At 39.4% G+C, this 27,469-nt stretch overlaps 1 protein-coding gene across 2 annotated transcripts in view; it reads right to left on the bottom strand.

The window, feature by feature from the left end:
• LOC143030949 (vacuolar protein sorting-associated protein 33B-like) overlaps positions 1-27,469 on the bottom strand; it is a 100,520-nt gene that overhangs the window by 58,751 nt on the left and 14,300 nt on the right. For both annotated transcript variants that reach the window (XM_076194243.1, XM_076194244.1), the window contains exon 2: positions 24,468-24,637. In XM_076194243.1, coding sequence (XP_076050358.1) covers positions 24,468-24,637 — 170 coding nt within the window. The remainder of the gene's footprint in view (positions 1-24,467; positions 24,638-27,469) is intronic.

Below are 27,469 nucleotides of genomic sequence, written 5' to 3' on the forward strand. Positions count from 1 at the left end.
TGCTGATGGTCAACATGAATATTCAAATGCTGGAATATGTGACATTCTAAACAACTATTTTAGCTCAGTGTTCATAAACAAAACACCTCAAAGTGAACTCCAAATTGAAACCTATGAAAAATCTAAGGTGAACTTACTACAGTAAATAAAACAAAAGAAAAAATTAAAAGGTGTATAGGAAAACTCAAAGTTAATAAGACACTAGGGCCTGATGGTTGGCACACAAGAATCTTAACCACTTCAGTACGGGCCTTAAATCTCACGGGCAGCAGCCAATGCCAGCCGTATGACGTGTCGTAGTAATATTCGCATCATAAAATATAGTCACCGCTTATATCAATCGTTCTCTCTTTCACCCGCGAATTTTGAAAACCACAGAGAATGGGATTCAGGGCGCATTTGGGAGAATGTAAAAACACAGGGGCGACTACAATAAATATAATCAAGATGCCGATATGGCAGCGTCGCGAATCCACTTGCTCCTCATGACGCCTACGTGTGCGGCACCGTATGGAAGGGGTTAAAGGAAATGAAAAATGAGATTGTTGTTCCATTAGAAATTATTTTCAAGAAATCCATCAAATCCGGAGATGTCCCAAGAGAATGGAAGCTAGCTAACGTTACTCCCATATTCAAAACAGGTGACAAAAAGAAACTAAATAACTCAAATAACTACAGGCCTATAAGCTTGACTTCAACTGTAGGAAGAATGATGGAAACTATCATTTAGAAAGTAACTGTTTGATAAATGATAGCCAGCATGGATTCAGATGGAAACATTCTTGCATAACCAACTTACTTGAATTCTACAACACAGTCATCTCAAATTATGACAAAAGAAACAATACAGTTTTAATATATCTAGACTTTGCAAAAGCTTTTGATACCATCCCCCATGAAAGACTACTAAATTAGCTTCACAAAGAATAAGCGTTAGTCTATTAAGTTGGACTTGTAATTGGTTGAATGATCGAAAACAGAGCTGTTCTAAATGGCAAAACTTCTAGATGAAATTTTTTATGAGTGGAGTTCCTCAGGGTTCCATTCTTGGGCCACTTCTATTTATAGCATATAGACCACGGACTAAAATCTATTGTCTCCAAATTTGCTGATGATACAAAACTGTGCAGAATGGCAAATGATCACTTAAAAAAATAAGATATTCAAGAAGATTTAGATAAATTACAGCAATGGTCTGAAAAGTGGCTAATGAAATTTAACACAAGTAAATGCAAGGTTATGCACATAGGTAAAAATAACAGTAAGCATGATTACAAGTTATTTGGAAATTCATTAACAAAAGTGGATAGTGAAAAGGATCTCGGCATAATTATCAGTAATGATCTCAAATCATCTAAGTAGTGTATTTCAGCTTCTGAGAAAGCAAATAAAATTCTAGGACTGATTATGTGATCTTTTGACTTCAAAAGCTCATCTCTCATTAACAAGCTATATAAATCGTTAGTTTGTCCAATGGCGAGCCACAAAACTGATTCCAAATATCATAAATAATTTATATGAAAATCAACTAAAACATATGAATCTATTTTTGCTAAAAAAGCATTGAGTCAGGGTGATTTGATACAGGCCTTTAAGATTCTAAAGGGAATTGACATCAAAATTGACAAAATTTTCACACAGAATGAGACTCAGACATGAAACAATGGTCTCAAACTGTCAGGAAATAGATTTAAATTGGAAGTGGATAGAAACAACTTCGCCAACTATGTAGTTAATGAATGGAATAAACTTCCTGCAGAGGCAGTGCAATGTAGTTCAGTTCGAAGCTTAAAGATTTATTTAGATACGCACCAAAGCAAGATGCTGTAATGCCTGCCATTTATTTTATAAATTTATTTGTTATTATTTGTCTGTTTATTACTTATTTATTATGTCAATTTATTATCACTTACTATTTACATGTTTATTATTTAACTATATGCATTTATCATTATTATCTATATTATAATTTTTATCTATTTATTTATCATTATAATTTTTTTTCTCGCATCCGACCTAGTTATGGACCAAAACGTCTCTGTCGGCAAGCTAATCCTTTGTAACCCTTTATGGTGTGGTTACCCACATCTTTCCACACTGTGTCCCTGATACAATGAAACAATTACTGCAGGCACCCTATATACATGGATGGGGTGGTGCAAGAGGTAAATGTAAGGGTAATGGGTCAGGGATTGGAGATGGTTGAAAAAAATGGAGAAAAGTGGGAGATAAGCCAGTTGTTGTTAGCGGACAACACTGCACTTGTAGCAGGATCGGAGGAGGGATTAAAGAGGTTAATGACATAGTTTGGGAAGGTTTGTGAAAGGAAGTTGATGATAAGTGAGGGTAAAAGTAAGGCACTGAGATGTACAACGGGAGAGAGTGGCAGCAAATTGGAAGTGAGTATTAAGGAGAGAGACTGGAGGAAATGGATAGCTTTAGATACTTGAATGCAAATGCGGTGAGAAAGGGAGGAGTGGGGGTGGAGGTAGAATGTAGATAGAGAAAATCACGTAAATGCCTTGGGGGATTAAAAAGTGTAATGAGAAATAGACATTTGGGAGTGGATGCTAAGAGGTGATTGCATGAAGGAGTGACTAAGCAGATGCACTGTATGGGGTAGAAATATGGAATATAAGAGAGGAAGAGTTTATATGTATTTACCTAGTTGTATCTTATAGGAAGGAGAGCTACACTTGTGGTGTCCTGTCTTTGTATCTCACAGTATCTAGTTTGCTCTTAACCCCTTCACTCCGGGCCAAAATCTTGCGGGCAGCATTAGCTGCCAGACGTGCGATGTTGCGTCATAATACTCACATTATAAAAAATAAAGTTACCGCTGTATTGCTTGTTCTCTTTCACCCGTGAATTTTGATAACCCTAGAAAATATGATGAAGCCAGTTTACAGAGTATGGGGGTCACTCAGGTACAACTACAATATATATAATCAAGACGCCGACATCGGCATCCTCGTGTACCCACTTGCTCCTCATGATGCCTACGTAGGCATCATCATATCGAAGGGGTTAAATTCATGTATGGTATTTGCACACACTATTGTTTCATCCAATTTGTTCCAGACATTCAGTATTCTGTGTGGAATGCTATTCTTTTTCAGGTCCCTTCAAGAAATGTCCATTTGAGTTTCTTTTCATGTCCCTTTGTATTTCTTTTATCCCAATTTAGTAAGTCTTCTCTATCAAAGAATTCCATGCCTCTCATGATTATATAGATGGTCAATAGGTCATTTCTTTCTCTTCTTTGTTCCAATTGAAATTCCAGCTTTGACAATCTCTCCTCATATGACAGTTTTGAAAGTGTTGGGGCCATCTTTGTAATTGCTCTTTGCATTCTTTCAATTTTCTTTATATTCTTTTCAGGCATTTCATTTGAGATGAAATGCCTGACAAGTATGGTAGGGGTTACTAAGCTGGACAGAGTGAGAAACGAGGTGAGGAGAGCGGGGGTGGAAAAGGAGTTGGGAATTACGATTGATGAAAGAATAATGGGATGGTTTGGAGACATGGAAAGAATGAGTGATTAGTAAAAGAGGTGTGGAAGACAGAGGTGGATTGAGTGAACATGAAGGGGCAACCAAGGATGAGATAGATGGATGGGGTTAAAGGGGCATTGGAAAAGTGAGGAATGTCTGTTGAGGGAGAAGACAGAAGATAGGGGTGAGTGGAAAATGGTTGTGTATGGATGATGCTGTGATGCATGGGAGCAGGTGGGGGATGGAGGGTGTTGAGAGAGTATGTGTGAATGATATTTTGATGCAATCTAAAGTGATTTTCCCCCATCTTCTCTTTTTCTGCATGAGTGCATGAGGGGATAAAGATGGGGGGGTTGCTAATTAAATGAAGCAGCCTTGCTATGGGTGTACTGTGTCTTGCTCCATTGCTTCTGACCCAGGGCAGGATGCAGGGATGACCCATCATCCAGGAGCCAAGAGGGAGGGAGGGGTGGTGAATGGAAATGGAGTGGATTTATGCCTTTGACTTTAGCTACCTCCTTTGTAAGGGGGAAAAATCCTTTGGTATATGCATATAGTATACAGGAAAAGAACAATGCTCATTGGGTACAGTCTCCTACTTATCATACCTACCCTCAAATTCATGTAGGGACTCCAACTTAATCTATGTCCTTGATTTTCAATTATCATATTCAGATTTGAATTCAAATATTGTTTAAGCTTGGGCTATATCACCTAAGCTATTCTGTGTACTTATGCATCTATATAGAAAACTGTATTTCTTCACATCCTTCAGACATGTGGTCTTTCTTCATATGTTACCATGGCCTCTTAGAGCCCTTCCATCCTTTATCAAGAGATCTCTTCTGTTAATGCAAGCTATCCCCTTGAAAGACCTGAATACTTTAATCATAGCACTTTTCTCTTTGATCTTTCAAAATTGGCAGATCTAGTGATCTTGTCTGTCCTCATATGGTTTACCCACCACGCTGGAGGCCAGTTTGGTTGCTGCTCTTTGTATTCTCTTGATCTTCTTTATATCCTTCACTCAGTGAGGAGACCATACCACAGATACATATTCAAGTTTTGGATGGATCAGGATTTCAATGAGTTTTTTCATCATCTCTTTTTCCATATACGCGGTCTGTTAAAAAAAATACACAGACTGTTTGAATTGCGCGGCTCCAGTTGGTTCCAGGGGAATCAGTTTGGTGTCGCTAGGTTCGCACAGATCATCTGATTACGATGCCATTTCCCAATTGCAGATATCTTTATTTGTGTATTAGCTACGTGGTTTTTAGTGAAGTGCATTTTTTTCGTTTGGTGGATTTCAGAATGAATGACATGAGGGAGCAATGACTTGCTGTGAAATTTTGTTAAAATTGGAAAATCTGCAACTGAAACTTTTGCTATGCTAATCACAGCTTACAGTGATGTTGCTATGAAGCATACAGCATGTTTCAAGTAGCATGAGTGTTTTAAGGATGGTCAACAGTCCATTCAAGATGATGAGCATCCTGGACATCCTTCCATGTCAACCGACGACCCACACATCGACAAAATCAACACCCTTGTTACGAGATTTTGACAAAATGATCAAAGATGCACCATGCTGCTGTGAAATTTGTGCCATGCCTGATGACAGACAAACAAAAAGCCCATCGTATCCAGGTTTGTCAGGAACTGCTTGATTGTTCAGAAGAAGATGAAAACTTCTTGTCCAGGATCATAACAGGTGATGAACTGTGAATTTATAGTTTTGACATTGAAACGAAGGTCCAATCGTCCCAGTGGATGAGTGAAACATCACCCAGACCCCAAAAAAAGCTTGCCAAGTTCGATCCAAGGTCAAAGTGATGCTGACAGTTTTCTTCGATGCTAAGGGTGTTGTTCACTACGAGTACCTCCCCAAAGGCTCCACAGTGAACCAGACTTACTACACTGAAGTTCTGAAACATCTGAGGCATGTCATCTGTCGCTAAAGGCCAGGAATGTGGAGGAGTGGTGACTGGTGACATCACGACAACACTCCAGCCCATTCAGCCCTCAGAACTCATGAGTTTTTGGCCAAACACTCAATCAATGTTCTTCCCCATCCCCCCCTACTCACCTGACCTTGCTCCTTGTGATTGTTTTTTTTTTTGTTCCCCAAACTCAAATGACCCTTGAAAGGAAGAAGATTTGAGACGATTCCCGAGATTAAGGCAAATGCGACGAAGGAGCTGAAGGACATTACAAAAGAAGGGTACCAGGACTGTTTCAACAAGTGGAAACACCGTTGGGATAAGTGCATGCGTTGGGGAGGAGAGTGCTTTGAAGGGGACCCAGATCTGCAACTTCTAAACAAAGTACATTTTGCTGTATGATGTCAGTTCACACATTTTTTTAACAGACCTCATACTATTCCCATCTTCCTCTTACTGCCATCTCTTCCATTATCATCTCTCCATCAGCACCTATTACCTTTTCTTCTCTACTAGATTTGCCTCCTCTTCCTCTCTTAATTTCCTTCCAAAACATCTTATTACTTTCAAAATTTTCTCTCATACTCTTACCCTATTTCACATCTACTCTCCTCTTTGCCTCCTTTATCTTATGCTTTACTTTTCTTTTCCTTGTACCTCTCATTTGATTCATCCTATTTTGCAGCCAATCTGTGACTGCTAGTTTCTTCTCTTCTACAACCTTCTTTTCATCATCATCCCACCACTCACTACCCTTCCTTCTATTTCCTCTTGACCTCCTTGTTCCACACACCATCTTTGCACACCTTGTGACTCCCTCCCTGAAACATCCCCATTCCTCCCCAACTCCTAGTTCTAATCTATCCTGCCCACTCTTCTCTTAGCTTCTTCTTATACTCCTTTTCCCTTTCTTTCTCATTTAAGCAGTTTATTCTATGCACCTCCCTACCTTCTGTCCTTTTCCTCTTTCTCCATCTATCCTCCACTCTCAACTTACCTTATGGTAGTTTGTGACACGAGGGTGAGGTGTAACTAAAACACAGGGGGGCTCTGTGTTTGTTTTATTGTAATTATTGATTGTGGTGGAGAACAATAAATGTCTATTTACTAAAGGGGAAAAGCACATTTAAAAAGATTACCTTACTTTGGGATGGATGCACTGCAAGGTACATCCTGGGTGTACAAGTGTCATCACCTAACTGCACTGCATGTCAAGCCCACATGACTCTGCTTGCTTCCTAGCTTGCCTGGACTGTTTGGGCACCTAGCCAATCATCTCCCAGAGCAACAATCATGTAACCCAGCCCGGGCAGTGTAGGATGGTGTTAACCTGGCTTGGGCATGCGACTGCCTATCAGGTGCAGTGCCAAACATGGGAAACTGAGGTACAAGGCCCATGTGGCTGGTGAGCTAGCACCACATGGCATACACAAAGGCATGAGGTGTACAGAGAAGGCCCACATGGTGTCAGATAGACAAAAGCTTGCAATAGGCCCACATGGTGCCAGAGAGGCAAAAGCCCATGCTAGGTGCCAACTCAACAAGCACCCAGTGCTCCCACAAAAAAAAAAATGAAATGAAATGGTGAGAGGGAAAATCGATGTGTACATGTCAAAAAGCATCAATTCAAGTGAGTACCCCTTAGGGCAAAAATCACACCAATGAAAACACCCTTCACCCAGAACAGCAGCCAAAAGAGGTCAACACGAAAAACTTGAGCTCCCGAGAAACACATTAAAAGTGGAAAGTCTCAACAATGTCATAATAGTAGGATAACTAGATTGTGTTAAATAGGAAGGGGAGTGCTCATGGATACCTGAGATGGTTAAATTCCAGTGTAAATGATAAGTATTGAAGCAAAATGGAAGAGAATTATGACAGGCCAGAGAGGTCAAATACTGGCAGCGTGTAGAGTCGTAATGTAAACAAGAACCCAGAGCTTCAGATCACCTCTGGGAATGAAAAAAATTCCTTTTGGACATTGGCGATGAAGGACAATTTCCTGGATTCAGTGGGAATGAAAAAAGACTTTTTAGTACAATTTTAGACATTGAGAGGGAAATGAGACTTGTGAATGAATCATGGAAGCAAGGAACAAATGAACTATGGAGGGCAAATCAAGAAAATCAAAGTAGTGACTTAAAAAAAGTAAATAATGAAATAAAAGAAGAGGTAAGTGCATTAAAAAAAGAAAGGGCCGAGTTAAGATGAGAAAATGAAAGGTTGAAAAATAATGATAAAACCAATAATGAAAATGTAAAGAAAGAGGTCAATGAACAGATAGAAGCAATGAAAACTGGGAGAAAAAAAAAATAGGAGAAAATGTCCTACAACAACTTAGGAATAGAAAAAAGACCAAGAAAAAGAAAAGATAATTATTAAAATAATAATTTATCAACAATTACAGGTGAATGTTGGAGATGCGGTCATTAAAGTAAAATGCAGCGAAGCAAAAGCTAGAAGAGATAAAGCTTGGAAAAGATAGAGAAAAAAATAAAAAATAAAAAGTGACAAATATATATCAAAGGAATATGTAAAAATACACAATGAAGAAAAAAGAAACTAAAAACAAACAAGAAATAGTGAACCTACGCCAAGGAAATATGAAATACACAAAGGATACAGAAATGGCTTAAGTCATGAGTAAACACTTCAAGTCAGTTTTCACTAGAGAAAATGTAAAACCTTGAGATGAAAGAAGAAAAGTAAACACCCCCCTCCCCCTGAGGGAAATAACAGTCACAGAAAGAAATAATGGACCAAATAATGAACCTTGATATCAGAAAATCACAAGGCACAGATGGAATAGCAAACTGGATATTAAAAGAATGTAAAGAAGAACTAATAGACAAAATATGTAACATAATAAATTGCTCACTCAAGAAAGGAAAAATACCAGAAGACTGAAAAAATGCTGATATAGTACTAATTTACAAAGGAGGAAATAAGGAAGACCCAACAAATTACAGCAGACCAGGTTCCCTTACAAGTATGGTAGCTAAAATTTGTGAAAAAGTTATAAAAAGTAGATGGATAAAACATCTGGAGGAGAGCAATATACTAAATCTAAGACAATTCAATTTTAGACAGGGAAGATCATGTACCACAAATCTGATCCATTTTTTTTCAAGACTACTGGGTACAATACAGATAGATTGTGCCTTCCTAGTTCTACAAAAAGCTATTGACAAAGTTCCTCACAAAATACTTTTAAGAAAACTGGAAACCATAGGAATACAAGGTAAATTACTGAAATGGATGGACTCTTTGCATAGAAGAAAAATGATGGTAGTACATGGGAAGAGGTGATTAGTGGAGTTCCACAAGGATCAGTATTGGCTCCTATAATGTTTGCTATTTATGCAAATGACATGGATGAGGATGTGGAATGTTACATGAGCTTATTGGCAGATGATGCAAAACTGATAAAGAGACTACAGAAACGGACTGTGATTCACTGCAGAGAGATCTGAACAGAGTTTGGTAATGGAGTCAGAGGTGGGAAGTGGACTTTAACATTAAGAAATGTAGCACACTGGAATTTGGAAAAAGTAAAAAGAAAAGGATATCAGGACAATATAAAATTAGTGCAAAGGAAGTAAAGAAAGTGGAATCTGAAAAAGACCTGGGAGTAATCATCACAAACTATATGTGCCCTGATAAACAGATAAACAAAATTGTCAATGAAATCTATAACTTACTAAGATCAATAAGTGGCTTTTACTTGGATGAAGAAATGGTAAAGAAACTTGTCACAACGATATGGCCAAAACTGGAGTACGCAGTGACACTATGGTCACCCAGTACTAAAAAGAATATAAGGAAAATTAAGAGAATCCAGAGAGCAACTACAAAGATGGCCCCAACACTATCAAAATTGTCATATGAAGACAGATTGTCAAAACTAGAATTACCGACTCTGGAACAAAGAAGAGAAAGAGGTCACTTGTTGACCATCTACATAATTATGAAAGGTATAGAAGTCCTGGATAGAGAAGACTTACTAAACTGGGATATGAGAAACACAAGAGGACATAGAAGGAAGCTCAAAAAGGACAGTTATACAAGAGACCTGAAAAAGAACAGAATGATGGATGTATGGAACACACTTAATGAAAAAATAGTGTGCAAAAAAATACATGAATTTAAGGACAAATTTGACATGATGAGATACAGAGACAGGACACCACAAGCATAGCTCCCTTTCCCATAAGATACAACTAGGTAAATATGTTGGAGTGATTGGTTGATGAGTCACTCATCCCCTGTCTGGGGTATTGATGTCTTTGCCTTCCTTGCTGGGGGAAGCAGGGGAACCAGCTGCATGCCCTTGATCTATTGTTCCATGCTGTTCAAGGCAGTCCTACAATAAATTAGAAGCTAAACAGTAGAATCTCCAGTTGTGATAGCTGAGAAAAGGGCCTTCACACAATCCGTTCCGTTGATTTGAGTAAATCAGATTATTGTCCCTAATGGCAATGTTTTAGAATTAACTGAAGCCATTCTCCACCTTCTGCACCAGTAGTCCAACTCTCAGCGTGGCACAGTCCTTCACGCTGGTAGCTTGCTCCTCTCAAAAATCTGCAAAAATCAACAGCAGCAGAATCCTTGCGCATAAGGGAGTGAAAAAGATAAGGCATGTTAAAAAAAAAAAAAAAAAAGAGGAGGCTACCAGGTTACCAATGATGGTAGGTCTGAAAGTCTCTACCAGTGATGGTAGGTTTAAATTCCTTCTCACTTGTGGGGAACACCCTTCTTGCATTCATATTTTGACACACTGAAAGTTTTTTTTTACTCGCTACCTTTGAGGTAGTTTTTTTTTCTGTTACATATCTAGTAGGTCTAATGGTTCCTTCTTATGTGTGGGGAATGCCCTCCTTGCACTCATATTTTCACACACTGAGAGGTTGCTTGACTTATGATTAATGTTAATCATGAACTTATAATCCCTACCCATGAGGTAGGTAAGTAATCTTATGGATCACTATCTAGTAGGTCTGAGGTCTGTCTACTGTCGCTGCTTCAAAGAACTTTTGGCAGCGCTCGAAGCATGAGTTGGCAATGGCCAATGTTTTGGCCGCTATGTTGTCAGCGTTGTACCAAGGGGTGCTGGGCTTTGTGAACTCAGTAATAGGAACACAAAGGTCATGGTGAAAAAGAAGAAAATGCAGGGAATCTTGCATGATGCTGTGGTAAGCTGAGCTGTAGGCCAATACTGCCAGAGGGAGCATGTGATCCCAACCTGTCTGGTTGTCCTGGACAAGGAACCATAGGATTTTAATGATGGTACCATTTACCCTTTCAACTATTCCTTTGCTTGATGGGTGATATGGTATTATAGTGTGGTACTTGACATTCGCCATTTCCAACACCGTCTTGAACATTTCGTTCATGAACTCCCCTTCCCCGTCTGAGATCACCTGCTTAGGAGCACCATGTATAGATAGTACATGGGTGATGAAAGCCCAAGGTACTGTGTGCACTTCTTTGGAACTTATGTGCACAGGGACCAAGAATTGGGTCAGGACATCAACTACTGTAAGTATGTATTTTGTGCCATCTAAAGTGGAGGTTAATGGACCTATGAGGTCAACATGCACCCTCTTGAATGGGCTTTTCACATCAGGAAACAGAGTGGAGCTAGGAGATCATGAGGGCTTGCATATGATGCAAATTTTGTAATTCTTTACAAATGCTTCACATCCTCCAACATCTTTGGCCAAAAGGCGAACTTTTGTAGCCAGTTAAGAGTGACTTGGACTCCTCCTTGACCTGCCATCTGGATACAATGGGCAATATGCAATGCAGCTGTCTTTGCTCCCTCAGGGCATTCCAGGCAAAGTTCCTCCAACAGGTATTCCTGCACGAGTGATATAGAAGTCCATCCTGGATGAGCCGAAACTCCTTGATTTACCTAGTTGTATTTACCTAGTTGTAATATATAGGAAGGGAGCTATGCTCATGGTGACCCATCTTTGTATCTCTCCGTATCAAGTTTTATCTTAAAATCTTGTATAGTGTTTGCACATACTGTTTCGTTGTCTAATTTATTCCATGTATTTATTACTCTGTGTGGGAAGCTGTTCCTTTTCAAGTTTCTTCTATAACTGTCCTTTTTCAGTTTTTTTCTGTGTCCTCTCATTTTACTGTTGTCCCACACTCTTTAAGTGTGGAACCTTTGTCTCTACTGTCATGACCCCCTTAAGATATATTTTTATTTGGCCCCAATCAGGGTGTTCATCTTGCTCCTTTTGGATCACTAGCAGGTCCCATTTGACAGTTTCCTCTTCAGTGTTCAAGTTTCCTTTGCTAACTATGGTTATAGCCATCACTATGAAATCGTCTGTAGAGTGGTCTGCTCTCCATATCCTAGCAAGTGGATCAGTGATGATGTTTAATTGCCCCAGGATATAATTGACTTCAAGATCAAAATCCCATAATGTATCCACTTCCTCAGTTGCCTGCATCGTTCCCACTGATACGTCTGTTCCCCCATCTACCAACATTCTCCCCCCTAGGAGACCCCAACCACATGGTCTTTTTGGGTCTCAAGGGTATCAGGTCCTAAGTTCAGGAATGGGACTTTGCACCAAGCCTTTCCTTCTTCTGTCCTGAGCAGCTCCACTACTCCCTGGCTGAGCAGGCTGGCACCTTTAGCGTATGCACATGCTGTGAACAGTGCTGAAATAGCCTGACCTGTAGGAGCGAGCTTGTCTGCTCTAATACCAATCCTAATGTTCCACCTGAGAAACCTAGTACCCATTGAGCCTTGATGGTTTTAACTGGGAACATGGCTGCCTTGCATACCCCCTTGATGGCTCTGTCTCTCCTCACAAGGTGAGCATTGGTGTTTGAGGAGCACTCATCCCTGCAAGGATTACTGGAATATCTTTGCCTTCAACTTTTAATGTTAAAGGATGGAAAGTTAAACTCACTCTGTGGGCCGATAGAAAATTGAAACCCAGAATCAACCTAGCTGGAATGCCCTCTGCGGGATGCCGAAGAGTACTTAAACTGGAAACCCACTAGACCAAACCTTATAGTAAATTTGCCAAGGTTCATCTCTGAACCATCTGCCACTATGATTCTGATTGTGTCCACCTGGAATCCTTCTGTGTCAATGGCCAGAACACTCTTATGAATAAGAGATATTGCTCCCCTCATGTCATGGAGCAAACGGACTGGGTGGCATTTAACCCAAAGAATTTGACTGCCACCATAGCCAACCTAACTCCAGCACTATGAGCACTGAAAAAATCTACATGGACAATATCCATGTGATATCTATGCTCCGCAGTTATCTTGAGACAGGCTTCCCTCTGCATGAGAAGTTTTTTGATTGGTCATTTTCGGACAAACCAGACTGGTCTCCCATTTCTCACGTGACCTGCACTGCCACAGGCATGGCAAGGCATGCTTGTCTGGCCACGTGAACAAAAATAGCATGCCTCGGTAGAGTGGCCCAGTTTCCTGCAATGGGCGCAGTAGGGACGCCACCTGTTTTGGATACCATACCTGCGGTTCCATTTCCATGTATTTCTGTGTCCCCCAGCCCTGTGAGGAGTGTCAGCCCTGTGAAGAGAGAATGTGTCTTCCTCTTGAAGAGTCATCTCTGTCTCTTGCAAATGGTGAAGCAAGAAAAAATATGTATGTCTATGGAATGTAGAGATGGAATGGGTTGTGGTGTAAGGGGCGATTGTGAAATGGTGCTTGTGGCCGGGTATAGAAAAAAGGCTGAGTTCCCGTTGCCTGAATATTCTGTCTTTATGGATAAGTTACGTTGATGCATGTAGCTGATTGCTGCATAGACACTGGAGATGGATGCCTCCGGTTTGTGAGTGAGGAAACTCGTGAACTGCTTGGGTATGGTCTTCTTCAACGGCATGGTCTTCCCTGTTGGGGTGGTAAACCACATACAACACAACCACATCAGCTAAGCGCAATGCATACAAAGTGAGAGTCTCAGAGTCATTCATCTTGGCAGCATCCAAACAGATGCTGATACTATCACCTGAAGCAGGGGAATGAAAAGATTTCTTTAAATGCTAACTTAAAAGCATCCCAGTCAATGGGTGCTTACCTCGAGCTAACCTAGCAGACATTACAGTGTCGCCGGTGGATTTCTGCTAGACAACAGTGATCTTGTCAGTGTCACTCACCTCTGGGGTCCATCACTCTTCCAAGAGACTGAGCCACATCTGCACATTATATGTAGGCAGGCCACTCATTGGGTGGTGAGTTATTCCCATCGAAATGAACAATGGAATGTCCACTGTAGCCAGCAGTGCCTTGGACTGATGATTCACATGTCCAGTCTCTTCAGGTTTAGAATTATGTTTCAACATTAAGTTATCCAAAAGTTTGCTCCTTTTGTGTTCACTGAGTCCTAAGAGTGTGATTTGTTTTTGTAAATAATGAGTGTGTGTATAGGGTGTGTCACCTCTAACCACCGCCATTTTGGTAGTTTGTGACATGAGTGTGAGGCATAACTAAAACACTGGGGGGCTCTGTGTTTGTTTTATTGTAATTACTGGCTGTGGTGGAGTGCAATAAATGTCTATTTACCTAAGGGGGAAAAGCAGATTTAAACAGATTACCTTACTTTGGGATGGACACACTGCAGGGTACATTCTGGGTGTACCAATGTCATCATCCTAACTGCACTGCATCTTAAGCCTACACAACTCTGCTTGCTTCCTAGCTTGCCCAGACTGCCTGGGCACCTAGCCAATCATTTTCCAATCACGTGACCCAGCCCAGGCAGTGTAGAGCGGAGTTAACCTGGCTAGGGCACGTGGCTGCCTGGCAGGCGTGGTGTCAAGCACAGGAAACTGAGCAGGCAGGCGCAGTGCCAAGTGCAGGAAACTGAGGTACAAGGCTCACGTGGCTGGTGGGCTGGCACCATGTGGATTTAGACATGGAAGATCATGTACAACAAACCTGATCTGCTTCTATTTGAGACTAATAGAAATAATACAAGGGATGGATGGGCGGACTATGCTTTTCTAGATCTACAAAAAGCATTTGATAAAGTACCACACAAAAAACTAATAAGAAAAACAGAATCAATAGGTGGCATCAAAGGAAAATTATTAGAATGGATTGAAGACTTCTTGACTGGGAGGCAAATGAGGGTAGTAATTAGAGACAAATACTTGACCTAGGAAGAAATGATAAGTGGTGTCCCGCAAGGTTTGGTATAGTCTCCAATCATGTTTGCCAAATGTATAAATGACATGGATGGAGTGGAATGTTATATGAACTTCTTCGCAGATGACGCAAAAATACTAAAGAAAGGAAGTACAGAGGAAGATTGTGAATCATTACAGAAAGGCCAAGACAAAATTTGGAAATGGACTCAAAAGCGGGAGGTAAACTTCAATATCAAGAAGTGTGGTATGATGGAGTTTGGAAAAAGTAAAAATAGAATATCAAGAAATTATAAAATTGGTCAGGAAGTCAAAAAAGTGAACTCGGAAAGAAACCTTGGAGTAATAATCAGCAAAGACATGTCACTGGACAAACATATCAGTAAAATAGTCGGAGAAACCTTCAACCTATTAAGGTCAATGAAAGTGGCATTTGACTATTTCGATGAGGAAATGATTGAAAAAAAATTTAGTTACACTAATAAGACCAAAACTGGAGTATGCAGCAACACTATGGACACCTAGTACTAAAAAGAATATAAAGAAATTAGAAAGAATACAAAGAGCAACAACAAAGATGGCACCAACTCTTTCCAAATTAACATACGAACTAAGATTATCCAAATTGGAACTACCAACTCTGGAACAAAGAAGATAAAGAGGAGATCTATTTATAGACTCATGAAAGGAATGGAAATCCTAGATAGAGATGACTTATCAAAATGGGACAACGGAAAACAAGAGGACATGAAAACAAACTTGAAAAGGATAATTACAGAAGAGATCTGAAAAAGAATAGCTTCCCACATAAGAGTGGTGGATAACTGGAATAAATTAGATAAGAAAACATTGTGTGCAAACACTATTCAAGATTTTAAGAAAAAAAATTACGCTGAAAGATACAAAGACAGGTCACCACAAGCATAGCTCCCTTCCCGTATAATACAACTAGGTAAATACAAAGGCACAAGGCGTACAGAAAAGATCCGTGTGGTGTCAGAGACAAAAGCCTGTGATAGGCCCATGTGATGCCAGAGAGACAAAAGCCCATGCTAGGCACCAACTCACCACAACCTTCCACCAAAAAATGGTCCGATATGACTCCACTCTCTCCCCTTAGAATGTGTACATCCTTAACTCTTCCTACTCTTTTTCTGGTTACCATTGGTTACACTCTCTGGAAAGAAACAGAGTGCAGGGTGATCTAATAGAGGTGTTCAAGTGGATCAAAGGCTTTAACAAGGGTGATGCAAACAAGGTCATCATATTAAAACAACAGGGCAGGACTCACAGTAATGGTTATAAACTGGACAAATTTAGATTTAAAAAGGAAATAGGCAAGAATTGGTTTACTAATAGGGTGGTTGACGAATGGAATGAACTTAGTAACCATGTAGTAAGCGCTGAAACTATCAGTTGTTTTATGAAACGATTAGACAACTTTATGGATGGGGATGATAGATGGTGATGGATACGGAGCTGCCTAGTGTAGGCCTTATGGTCTCTTACAGTCTCCTTCATTCTTATGTTCTTATAGTCCATTAACCCCTTCACTCCGGGCCAAAATCTCGCGGGCAGCATTAGCTGCCAGACGTGCGATGTTGCGTCATAATACTCGCATTATAAAAAATAAAGTTACCACTGTATTTAGCTCGTTCTCTTTCACCCGTGAATGAAAATATGATGAAGCCAGTTTACAGAGTATGGGGGTCACGCAGGTACAACTACAGTATATATAATCAAGATGCTGACATCGGCATCCTCGAGTACCCACTTGCTCCTCATGATGCCTACATAGGCGTCGTTGTATCAAAGGGATTAAAGCCCTATCTACCACCCTTCCATCCACCACCCTCTCCCATGTGTACTTGTGCTTGACTTTCTTCCTAAACAATGTATTTGCTATCATCAACTCTCTAGACACATCACCATCATCTCTCCACTACGTTTTTTTTCCTGGAACTCCACACTTCCCAACCACTCCATCTATTGGTTCATCTCCTACCCTACCAATGAGATCTCCCAATACCACTGCACTGACATTTCTCCCTAATCCCTCTATGCACTCATTTAAATCTATCCAAAATGCCTCCCTTTCCTCTACACTCTTCTCATTACCAGGCCCATATGCACTTACAAAAAACCACATCTGTCTTCCCAGTTTCACTTTCATCCACATTAACCTTGAGGAAACCTCCTTCTACTCCACCACACTATATACTACAATTAGGTAAATACACACTAGATATGATCACAAAGCAAGTCCTCAAAGACTAAGCCCCAAACTCCAGCTGACACCCCCAGATATGACAGATCCATCATTTGACAGGCAAGGACCACACTGATATAACTGTGTTCTGGCCATTGATCAGCATTGAAAAAATACCAACATAGAATGAGCTTGATCATGGAACAAAATTGTTCTAGATGCAATATACATACAGAACACATGACACATCCTACACTGTCCCACTCCTGTCCTACTCAGACAAAATAATATCTCTTCCTTGAGTGACATGAGACCAATCTGGTGGGAGCTTTTGGTATAAGAGACATGGGGTAATGGATTGATTGACGTAAGGCAAGTGGTGATGTATGCTATACATATACTCAATGACTAATTAGTTTCCCACCATCAATTTTCTACATGGGGGAAAAAGCCTTGGTATATGTATGTATGTACCATTGATTTTATTAGTGTGCCTGATTGGTATACAGTTACACTTTGGGTTGTTATTTCAAGTTACATCTTTTCTGTACATACATCTTTCATACATACATACATACATATACCAAGGCTTTTTCCCCCTTCCAAGGGAGGTAGCCACAAAGGGAAAGGCATAAAAACACTCCCACCCATTTCATCCCTAAATACACTCCACACCCCTCCCACCCTTCCTCTCATCTGAGCACCTCCTGGATGACGGGTCATCCCTGAACCCTGCCCACCGCCCTGGGTCAGAAGCAGTGTCGCAAGACACAGTACATCCACAGCAAGGCCGCTTCATTTAATCGGCGACCCCCCCTCTCCGTCCCCCTTTGCATATAAGGAGAGGACGGGGAGAAATCCCTTCGGGCTGCGTCAAAATTTACTCACACATACTACCCCACCCCCCACCCCCCCGCCCATTCCTCCTCATGCAGTCACAACATCATCCATATACAACCATTCTCCACTCACCTCTGTCTTCCGTCCTCTCCCTTCCTTCCTCAACAGACATTCCCCTCTTCCCCAAAGCCCCCTTCACCCCATCCATCCACCTCATCCTAGGACGTCCCCTCATGTTCACTCCCTCCACATCTGCCTTCCATACCTCTTTTACTAGTCTTTCTTCACTCATTCTTTCCATGTGTCCAAACCATCCTAATATTCTTTCATCAACCCTCTCTCCCAAATCCTTTTTCACCCCTGTTCTCCTCCTCACCTCCTCATTTCTCACTCTATCTAGCCTAGTAACCCCCACCATACTTCTCAGACACCTCATCTCAAACACATTCAAACTCCTTCTCTCTTCTTCTCTTATGTTCCACGTTTCTGCCCCATACAGTGCTGTTGGCACAATCACTCCTTCATACAGTCTCCTCTTCGCATCCATTCCCAAATGTCTATTTCTCATTACACTCTTTAAACCACCAAGGCATTTACTCGCTTCTCTCAATCTACATTCTACCTCCACCTTCACTCCACCTTTTCCTGCTACACTTGCACCCAAGTATCTAAAACTATCCACTTCCTCCAGTCGCTCTCCCTTAATGTTCACTTCCAGTCTACTGCCACTTTCACCCCTTGTACATCTCATCACCTTACTTTTACCCACATTTATCTTTAGCTTTCTTCTATCACATACTCTCCCATACATATCACATACTCTCACATACATCTTTCATAAAAAATAATATATTAAAAAATATAATTTCAAGCTATGGTGGCTAATTCAGACTTATGCTATTATATTATTAAAAGAACAACAAAAACATAAAATTGCGTTAAAATCAATATTAAGATACAAATCATATGTACTGTATAATATATAAAATCTTTTAAAAACAAATATGAATTATAACATATTAGTTTCATTTTTCATCAATAGGAGCCATTAGTGCTTCCCAGTTTTTTGCTGTCAGTTTGAATTCAAATGAGTAAACATTTATGTCTGTGCTGTACTATTAACATTATTTCATTAAAATCTTTATCATGATTTATATTTTTGGCCATGGCTCCAAAGAAAGACCCAAGTGCTGGTGCTAAGTGTCAGGCTATATTATTACATGATATGATGGAAATAATAAAAAAGCTATGAGGTGAAAAGATTGTAGCCATTGTCTGATCTTTAGGAATGAGTGGTACAACTGTATTGTTTACTGTGCATCAGAAAGAGAACTTTAGCTCACATCAAAGATAAAGTTACAGGGATGAAAAAACACCACCAACAAGAAAAAAAGAAAAATCTATGAAGAAATGGAAAAGCTTCTTTCAATTTGGATTGACAGGCAAAATTGTCAACTTGCTTAGGTTAGACAGGAATTGGTTCAAGAGAAAGCATTGCTTTTATTTGAAGATGTAAAGGAAAAGTATCTAGAAGATAAAGACATAGATTTCAAGACAAGTCAAGGATGGTTCATGAGATTTATACATCTGTATAATTATTATTTCCTAAAAAAACACAAGGAGAAAGTGTGTATTTACCTAGTTGCATTATACAGGAAGGGAGCTATGCTCGTGGTGACCCATCTTTGTATCTCCCAGCATCAAGTTTTTTCTTAAAGTCTTGAATAGTGTTTGCACACACTGCTTCTTTGTCCAATTTGTTCCAAGTATCTATCACTCTGTGTGGCAAGCTATTTCTTTTTCAGATCTCTTCTGTAATTATCTTTTTTTTTAGTTTTTTTCGTGCCCTCTTGTTTTTCCATTGTCCCATTTCAATAAGTCATTCTAATCTAAGATTTCCATTCCCTTCATAATTCTATAGTTAGTAAATCTCCTCTTTCCCTTCTTTGTTCCAAAATTGGTAATTTGGACAGTCTTAGTTCATATGTCATTTTGGAAAGAGTTGGTGCTAGCTTTGTTGTTGCTCTTTGTATTCTTTCTAATTTCTTTATATTCTTTTTAGTACATAGTATTTACCTAGTTGTATTTTACGGGAAGGGGAGCTATGCTCGTGGTGTCCCGCCATTGTATCTCGCAGTGTCTAGTTTGCTTTTAAACTCATGAATGGTTTTTGCGCATACTATTTCATTATCCAGTTTGTTCCAAGTGTCCAAAACTCTATGTGGAAAACTGTTTTTCTTCAGTTCTCTTCTATAGCTATGTTTTTTTATTTTATTTTCATGTCCTCTTGTGTTCTCTTGTCCCAGTTAAGTAAGTCCTCTCTATCAAGTATCTCTGTGCCTTTCATGATTTTGTAGATTGTCAGTAGGTCACTTCTCTCTCTTCTTTGCTCCAGTGTCGGTAACTCCAGTTTAGCCAATCTCTCCTCATATGATAGGTTAGCAAGTGCAGGTGCCATTTTTGTAGCTGCTCTTTGGATTCTTTCTATTTTCTTTATATTCTTTTTGGTATTGGGGGACCACAATGTCGCCGCATACTCTAGTCTAGGCCTTATCAATGTAACCAATATTTTTTTTATCATGTCTTCGTCCAAGTATGCAAATGCCACTTTTATTGATCTTAGCAAGTTGTAAGTCTCCCCGACAATTTTGTTAATCTGTTTATCATAGGACAAGTTGTTTGTGATAATTACCCCCAAATCTTTTTTGGATCCTACTTTCTTTACTTCCTTGGTTCCAATTGTATATTTTCCTGATATTCTGTTTTTGCTTTTTCCAAACTCCATTATGCTACACTTCTTAGTATTAAAGTCCACTTCCCATTTCTGACTCCAGTTCCATACCCTATTCAGGTCTTCTTGCAGTGCTTCACAGTCCTTATCAGTTCCTACTTTCCTTAACAGTTTGGTATCGTCAGCAAAGAAGCTCATGTAACAGTTCACGTCTTTGTCCATGTCATTCATATAGATAGCAAACATTATTGGTGCCAGTACAGATCCTTGCAGTACTCCACTGATCACCTCTTTCCAATCTGAATATTTTTCTCTGAGCACTACTCTCATCTTTCTACCAGTCAGGAAGTCCTCCATCCATTTTTGTAGGTTCCCTTGTATTCCTCCTATGTGTTCCAGTTTTTTTAGTAATTTTCTGTGTGGTACTTTGTCAAAGGCTTTTTGCAAGTCTAGGAATGCACAATCAGCCCATCCATTTCTTTCTTGCACTATGTCTATTAGCCTGGAGTAGAAGCATATTAAGTTTGTGGTGCATGATCTTCCTTGTCTGAACCTGAACTTGGTTTTAATATGTTGTTGTCTTCCAGATGTTTTACCCATCTATTCTTGATCGTTTTCTCACAAATTTTGGCTATAGTGCTTGTTAGTGATACTGGCCTATAGTTGGTAGGTTCTTCCTCGTTTCCTCCTTTATATATTGGTACAATGTTAGTATTTTTCCAGTCATTAGGTATCTTTCCTTCTTTGAGTGAGCTATTTATTATGATGTGTATTTTGTCCATTAGTTCTTCTTTGCATTCCTTTAGAATCCAATTTGCAATACCATCCGGGCCATGTGATTTTCTGACGTCCAGTTTTGATAGATGTTCTGATATTTCTTTTTGTGATGTTGTAAACTCACTCATGTGGGGAGATTGCTTGTTATTATCTACGTCCCAATTTTGTATTTTCTCTCTGATGAAGACAGTGGTTGTTCATGACTTTGGCCATCTCTAATTCTTCTGTGTATTCTATATTTCCTTGGCGTAGTTTCACCATTTCCTGTTTGGTTTTAAGTTTACCATTCACATACAGATAGAATAGCTTGGGTTGATCTTTGCATTTATCTATAATATCCTTCTCATGGTTCCTTTTTTCCTCTCTTCTCACATTAACATACTCATTTCTAGTGTTGCTGCGTACTTGAGTTTTGGTCTTATCAGTGTAGTTAAATTTTTTATTGTCATTTCCTCGTTCAAATAGGCAAATGCCACTTTCATTGACCTCAATAAATTATAGGTTTCTCTGACTATTTTATTAATATGCTTATCCAGTGTGCCTTTGCTGATCATCACTCCAAGGTCTTTTTCCGAGTTTACTTTTTTGACCTCTTCTTCACCAATTTTATAATCTCTGGATATTCTGTTTTACTTTTTCCAAATTCCATTATACAGATGCTCCTCAACTTACGTTTTAGTTGCGTTCCGAACGGCCGAACGTAAGTTGAAAATGAACGTAAGTTGTTACTGTACTATACATCCGTAAATTCTATTACCGTATCTTATAAAACACCCCTAAATCATTAATTATACACATAACATTATAAAATACAGTAAACTTCCACTTATCCGAACTCCAAGGGGGATTAGAAATGTCCGATTAACCGAAATGTAGGGTTAATCCAATTTTGTATGTTTCATTCCCGTAGAGTTTTATGCGGTAATGTCGTATGCAATATTCGTACCTGTAAACTTAGCATACACATGGAAATGCTTATAATAGTTCATAAACATATTCTATAGAGTATAAACAGCCGATTAGGTGTAAACATGGAGTGTGCTGCCACCGTGTGAGCACTTAGTGAAGCTTGCGGGTGGCGGAAGAAGCGGCGGGGTGTTTGAATGTTCGGTTGAGATCCAAATACATTCGGTTGAAGCGATGGCTACCGTATTGAGAAAATATTCGGTTAATGCGATTATTCGGTTAAAACGCGTTCAGATAAGCGAGAGTTTACTGTAACATTAATTTCAAATAAATTAAATTCAAGCAACATAATTTGAGATGGTAGAGGAGGAGGAGGCAAGGCACGTTCAGTCTGTCGTTTGTATCATGCAAACAATGGACGCAGCGTCATGCGTAAGTATCGTTTGAACTACGGAGAGCGCGCTAAACTAAAAAATTCACTCCAAAAAAATTTACCATTTTTTTACAGTCAGTTCAAACGTAAAATCGAAAAAACGTAAAACGAATGAACGTAAGTAGAGGAGCGTCTGTACTCCATTTCTTGATATTGAATTTCACTTCCCACTTTTGAGTCCATTTCCAGATCTTGTCCATGTCTTGTTGTAATGAGTTGCAATCTTCCTCCGTTTTTATTTTCTTTAGTATTTTTGCGTCGTCTGCAAAGAAATTCATATAACACTCTACTCCTACAGCCGATGAAACAGCTGCAGTGGAATTTCCTGATACAACAGGAAAGATCATTGAAGAAAATGGGTTTCTTTCTCAACAGATATTCAATGCTGATAAGACAGAATTGTAATGGAAAGGAATGCCAGATCGTTCTTTCATATCTAAAAATAACTTTAATATTGGTAGGCAACTGTGGAGGTGATTGTAAACTGAAATCATTGCTTGTGTATCATCCACTGAACCTCCAAGCTCTAAAGAACATCCCAAGACATCTCTCCCTATGATTTGGGCAGTTAATTTAAAGTTTTGGGTTACAGTTGTTATGTTTGAAGATTTTTTTTTTTTTTCATCATTGTATTCATTTTTTTTCTAATAAGCATTTACTTGTTATATTAGGCATATATATACATGTACATTTAGGTACCAGGGGTGCTTATAACTGATTTTTTTGTGGTTAATTATTAAGTAATTTTTTTACATATGTTGCCACTTTTGGAACCAATTACCAATATAGAGCAAGGTATACCTATATTTTCTACAAATATTTATCATTCTGGAATTACAAATAAAGTTTGTACAGCTCTTATGCATAATTACATAGGCTTTGACGAGTTAATGAAATGCAAATGATGATGTGCACAAACAGAAGAATCCAAATGTTTGGGATTAGTGATGAAACATGGTGAAACATCACCCTAGATATGACTGAGTACTTGGGGGAAAATTATGCAATGTATGGCCAAATTTACAAAATTCTAGTATATGGACATGACATTTCTCTTCTCAACAGACATTCTTCATAGATACAAGGCCTCCTTTGCCCCACTCTTCATCTCCCTTTGCCCCATCTCTTCATCTCATTCTTGGTTTTCCTCTGAAGTTCACTCCATCCTTTTGTGGTTTTCACACTTTCTTACTAGTCATGCCTCACTCATTCTTTCCTTACGCACAGATCACCTCAGCACTCTTTGATCTACCCCAACTATCAGCTCCCCTTCCATTCCTATTATTTGTCTTACCTTCAGCTTTCTTACTCTGTTCAGTGGGATCTGATAATATAATCGGGCCATCACTGGGGGTAAATAGGCCATACAAAAGTTACTCATTTTTTTAATTGAAATTGGTTTTAAAATATTTCAATTTTGCCCTGAATAAATACCTACTTCCATTTTACCAGAATTTTATTTACCGGTTGTAACATAATTTTTAATACATGAATAACTTTTATATGGCTCATTTACCCAAGTGATGGCCTGATTATCCCATTCTACGGTATCATATTTCTAAAAACCATGTCAAAATCATTCAGACTCTCCCTTTCTACCTCCCTTACAAACTATTTAGTCTGCTCCATGCAGTAACCATGACCACATATCTACTTCATGATAAGAGGGTCTATTAAGCTAAGCCAACATGTTTCCAGGTCATGCAAAAATCATGAGAAGAATGAAAAATGAGGACGATGGGCTATTGCAAAGAAGACCTAAACATTATCTATGCAACGAGTCAAAATATGATGATTGTTCTCTAAATTGTGGTACAGCTAATGCATTAGAGCATCTTACAAGCTGCAAAATACAATAAACTATAATTTTTTCTTATAAGTTAATCCTAGCTGTGAACATGGGCAAGAACATGTTCTAAATTACTAAACTCAAATTTCTTAAACACTTAAAAGCTAAATTCATTGAGAAATACCAAGCCTCTTACCTTAAAATTTGTGCATCAGCAATTCTGTCCAACAGTTTCATGAGGTCCACATCAAGAATAAGATCTTTACTACCAGGAGCTTCTTCCAACAGACGTATCAAGTGGTCTCGACTCAACTGTCGCAACACCTCTACATCAAGCCCTAAACTCCTTGAGCCTCCACCTGACATCTAGAAGAAAATTATGTATATTGGTCACAAAAACACTTGCTTTTTCCTTTTAACAGCCATTTGAGTGCAAACTCTGCCTAAATTTATCTAACTGAAGAAAAACATTCATGCTGTCAATAACAAAGAATGAAAAGATCAACATATATATTCATTCTGCAATTATCACAATTTCAATTCATTGAGGACACACATTCAGTGGTTAATTACGAGATATTCTATGGAGCATTACTATGGTTATCAATGTCAAGATTGTCAGACACCATTACCACAAAACTCACTATACAGTATCTACTTGGATATCATATTTATTGCTATTTGACGTAAGTGGATATGGAAACACAGGAGTCTTAGTCTGAGTTTATTCCTGACTAGTTTCGCATACCTGCAAAACTACATACATATACCAAGGCTTTTTCCCCCTTACAAGGGGGGTAGCCAAAAAGGAAAAGGCATAAAATCACTCCCCCCCATTCCATCCCTGAATACACTCCACACCCCATCACCCTCCCTCTTATCTTAGCACCTCCTGGATGACGGGTCATCCCTGCACCTTGTCCACTGCCCTGGGTCAGAAGCAGTGTCGCAAGACACAGCACATCCACAGCAAGGCCACTTCATTAAATTGGCGACCCCCCTCTCCGTCCCCCCATGCATAAAAGGAGAAATCCCTTCGGGCTGCATCAAAATTTCCTCACACATACTACCTCACCCCCCATCCCCCTGCCCATTCTACCTCATGCATCACAACATCATCCATATACAACCATTCTCCATTCACCCCTGTCTTCTGTCCTCTCCCGTCCTTCCTCAACAGACATTCCCCTCTTCCCTAAAGCCCCCTTCACCCCATCCATCCACTTCATCCTAGGACATCCCTTCATGTTCACCCCCTCCACATCTGCCTTCCATACCTCTTTTACTAGTCTTTCTTCACTCATTCTTTCCATGTGTCCAAACCATCCTAATACTCAGGAATAATAGTCAGGAATAAACTCAGACTAAGACTCCTGTGTTTCCTACTCCACTAACGTCAACCTGTCAGAATCTCTCAACATTATTGCTATTTGTGCCATGGCACTTTGATCACAAGTTCAAAGATTGTAGAGTATTCCTTAAAGTATAGCATTATATAAGATTTCAACATCTTTTGTCCTCTATTATGAAAAACTTGTCCTCAGATTTCCAACATTATCTATAGGCTTCTTACCCCAAATAAAGCAAGTATCCAACCAAGGCATACCTGCCCCCCCGCCACCATCCCACTTTCATTTGTCACCCATTTCCCTTTTATTTTAGTTCCTAGTATTTACCTAGTTGTACCTAGTTGTATTTACCTAGTTGTACTATACAGGAAGGGAGCTATGCTTGTGGTGACCCGTCTTTGTATCTCTCAGCATCAAGTTTTTTTCCTAAAATCTTGAACAGTGTTTGCACACATCCTTGTCCCCTCCCCATTGCCTAGGTCAGAAGCAGTACAGCAAGACAGAGCACATTCACAGCAGGGCCAGCCACTTCACTTACATGGTAACCAACCCTCTTTATTCTCTTACACGAAAATAGAGACAAGGAGAAACTCCTTCAAGCCATTTCAATTTATGTTCCATTTGCAACCGTTCTCAACTCATACCTATCTCTTGCATCTCCTTTCTCTGCTCAATAGACATTCCTTTTTTACTTAAAACCCCCTTCACCCCATTCATCCATCTCATTCTTGGTCTTTCTCTAAAGTCTGGTCCATCTACTTATGCCTTCCACACTTTTTTAGCTAGTTTTTCCTCATTCATTCTTTCCATGTGCCTAATCCATCAGTACTTTTATCCACCTTATCTGCCAGTTCACTTTCTACCCCTGCTCTCCTCCTTCTTTAAGTTTAAATAGGAAACAAATAAGAACTGGTTCACCAACAGATTGGTCAATGAATGGAATTTAGACTTAGTAAACATGTAGCAAGTGCTGAAACACTCTTCTTGGTCTGCTCATATGTTTCCCTAGTCCTTCCTTCCAACCAATCAACACGTTTTCTTTTTCTCTTCTACTACCATCTTCACCTCTTCATCCCATCATTCAAATTTTTTCTTAAAACACTATTCAAGATTTTAAGAAAAAACTTGATGCTGAGAGATACAAAGACAGGTCACCATGAGCATAACTCCCTTCCCATATAATACAACTAGGTAAATACCCTTCCTTCTATTCCCTCCCATCCTCTTTATTTAACATGCCATCTTTGCACACTTTGTCACTTCCTCCTTAAAACATACCCATTCTTCATCCACTCCTACCTCCCGTCTCCCTCACCACCTCCCATACATTTCTCAGCTTCTCCTGACATTCCCTCTCTTTTTCTTTCTCATTCACCTTGTTCATCCTCAGCACCTCTCAACCTCCTACCCTTTTCCTCCTCCTCCTCCATTTTTCCTCCACTCTTGATTTTGTTTCTACCAAAAAATCATCTCCCCCACAACTCTCTTCCCTAAGAACATGGACATAAAAAAAACTCTTCCTATCATTCCTTTGGAAACCACTACATAGTTTATAAATGTCTTATTAACCACCCTTCTTCATGTATATTCATGTTTGGCTTTCTTCTTAAACACTGTGCTTAGTATCAACTCCATTTCCAAACACATCTCCAACTTCATCTCTCCACTAAGATTATTACCTGACACCCCAAGCTTACCTACAAGTCCATGTCCTCATCCCCTGAAAAAATACTGTGAAGAAGTAAATTGGAGTGAGTTCAGCAAAACTACAGAAAATGAGAAGAAATGGAGTATTTTCATGAAAATTTACAACATTGGAGTGAAAAAGTAGCTATCAAGGATGAGTGGG

Source organism: Oratosquilla oratoria, chromosome 12 (genome assembly GCF_046742065.1).
Source record: "Oratosquilla oratoria isolate Oo_2021 chromosome 12, ASM4674206v1, whole genome shotgun sequence".
NCBI lineage: Eukaryota > Metazoa > Arthropoda > Malacostraca > Stomatopoda > Squillidae > Oratosquilla > Oratosquilla oratoria.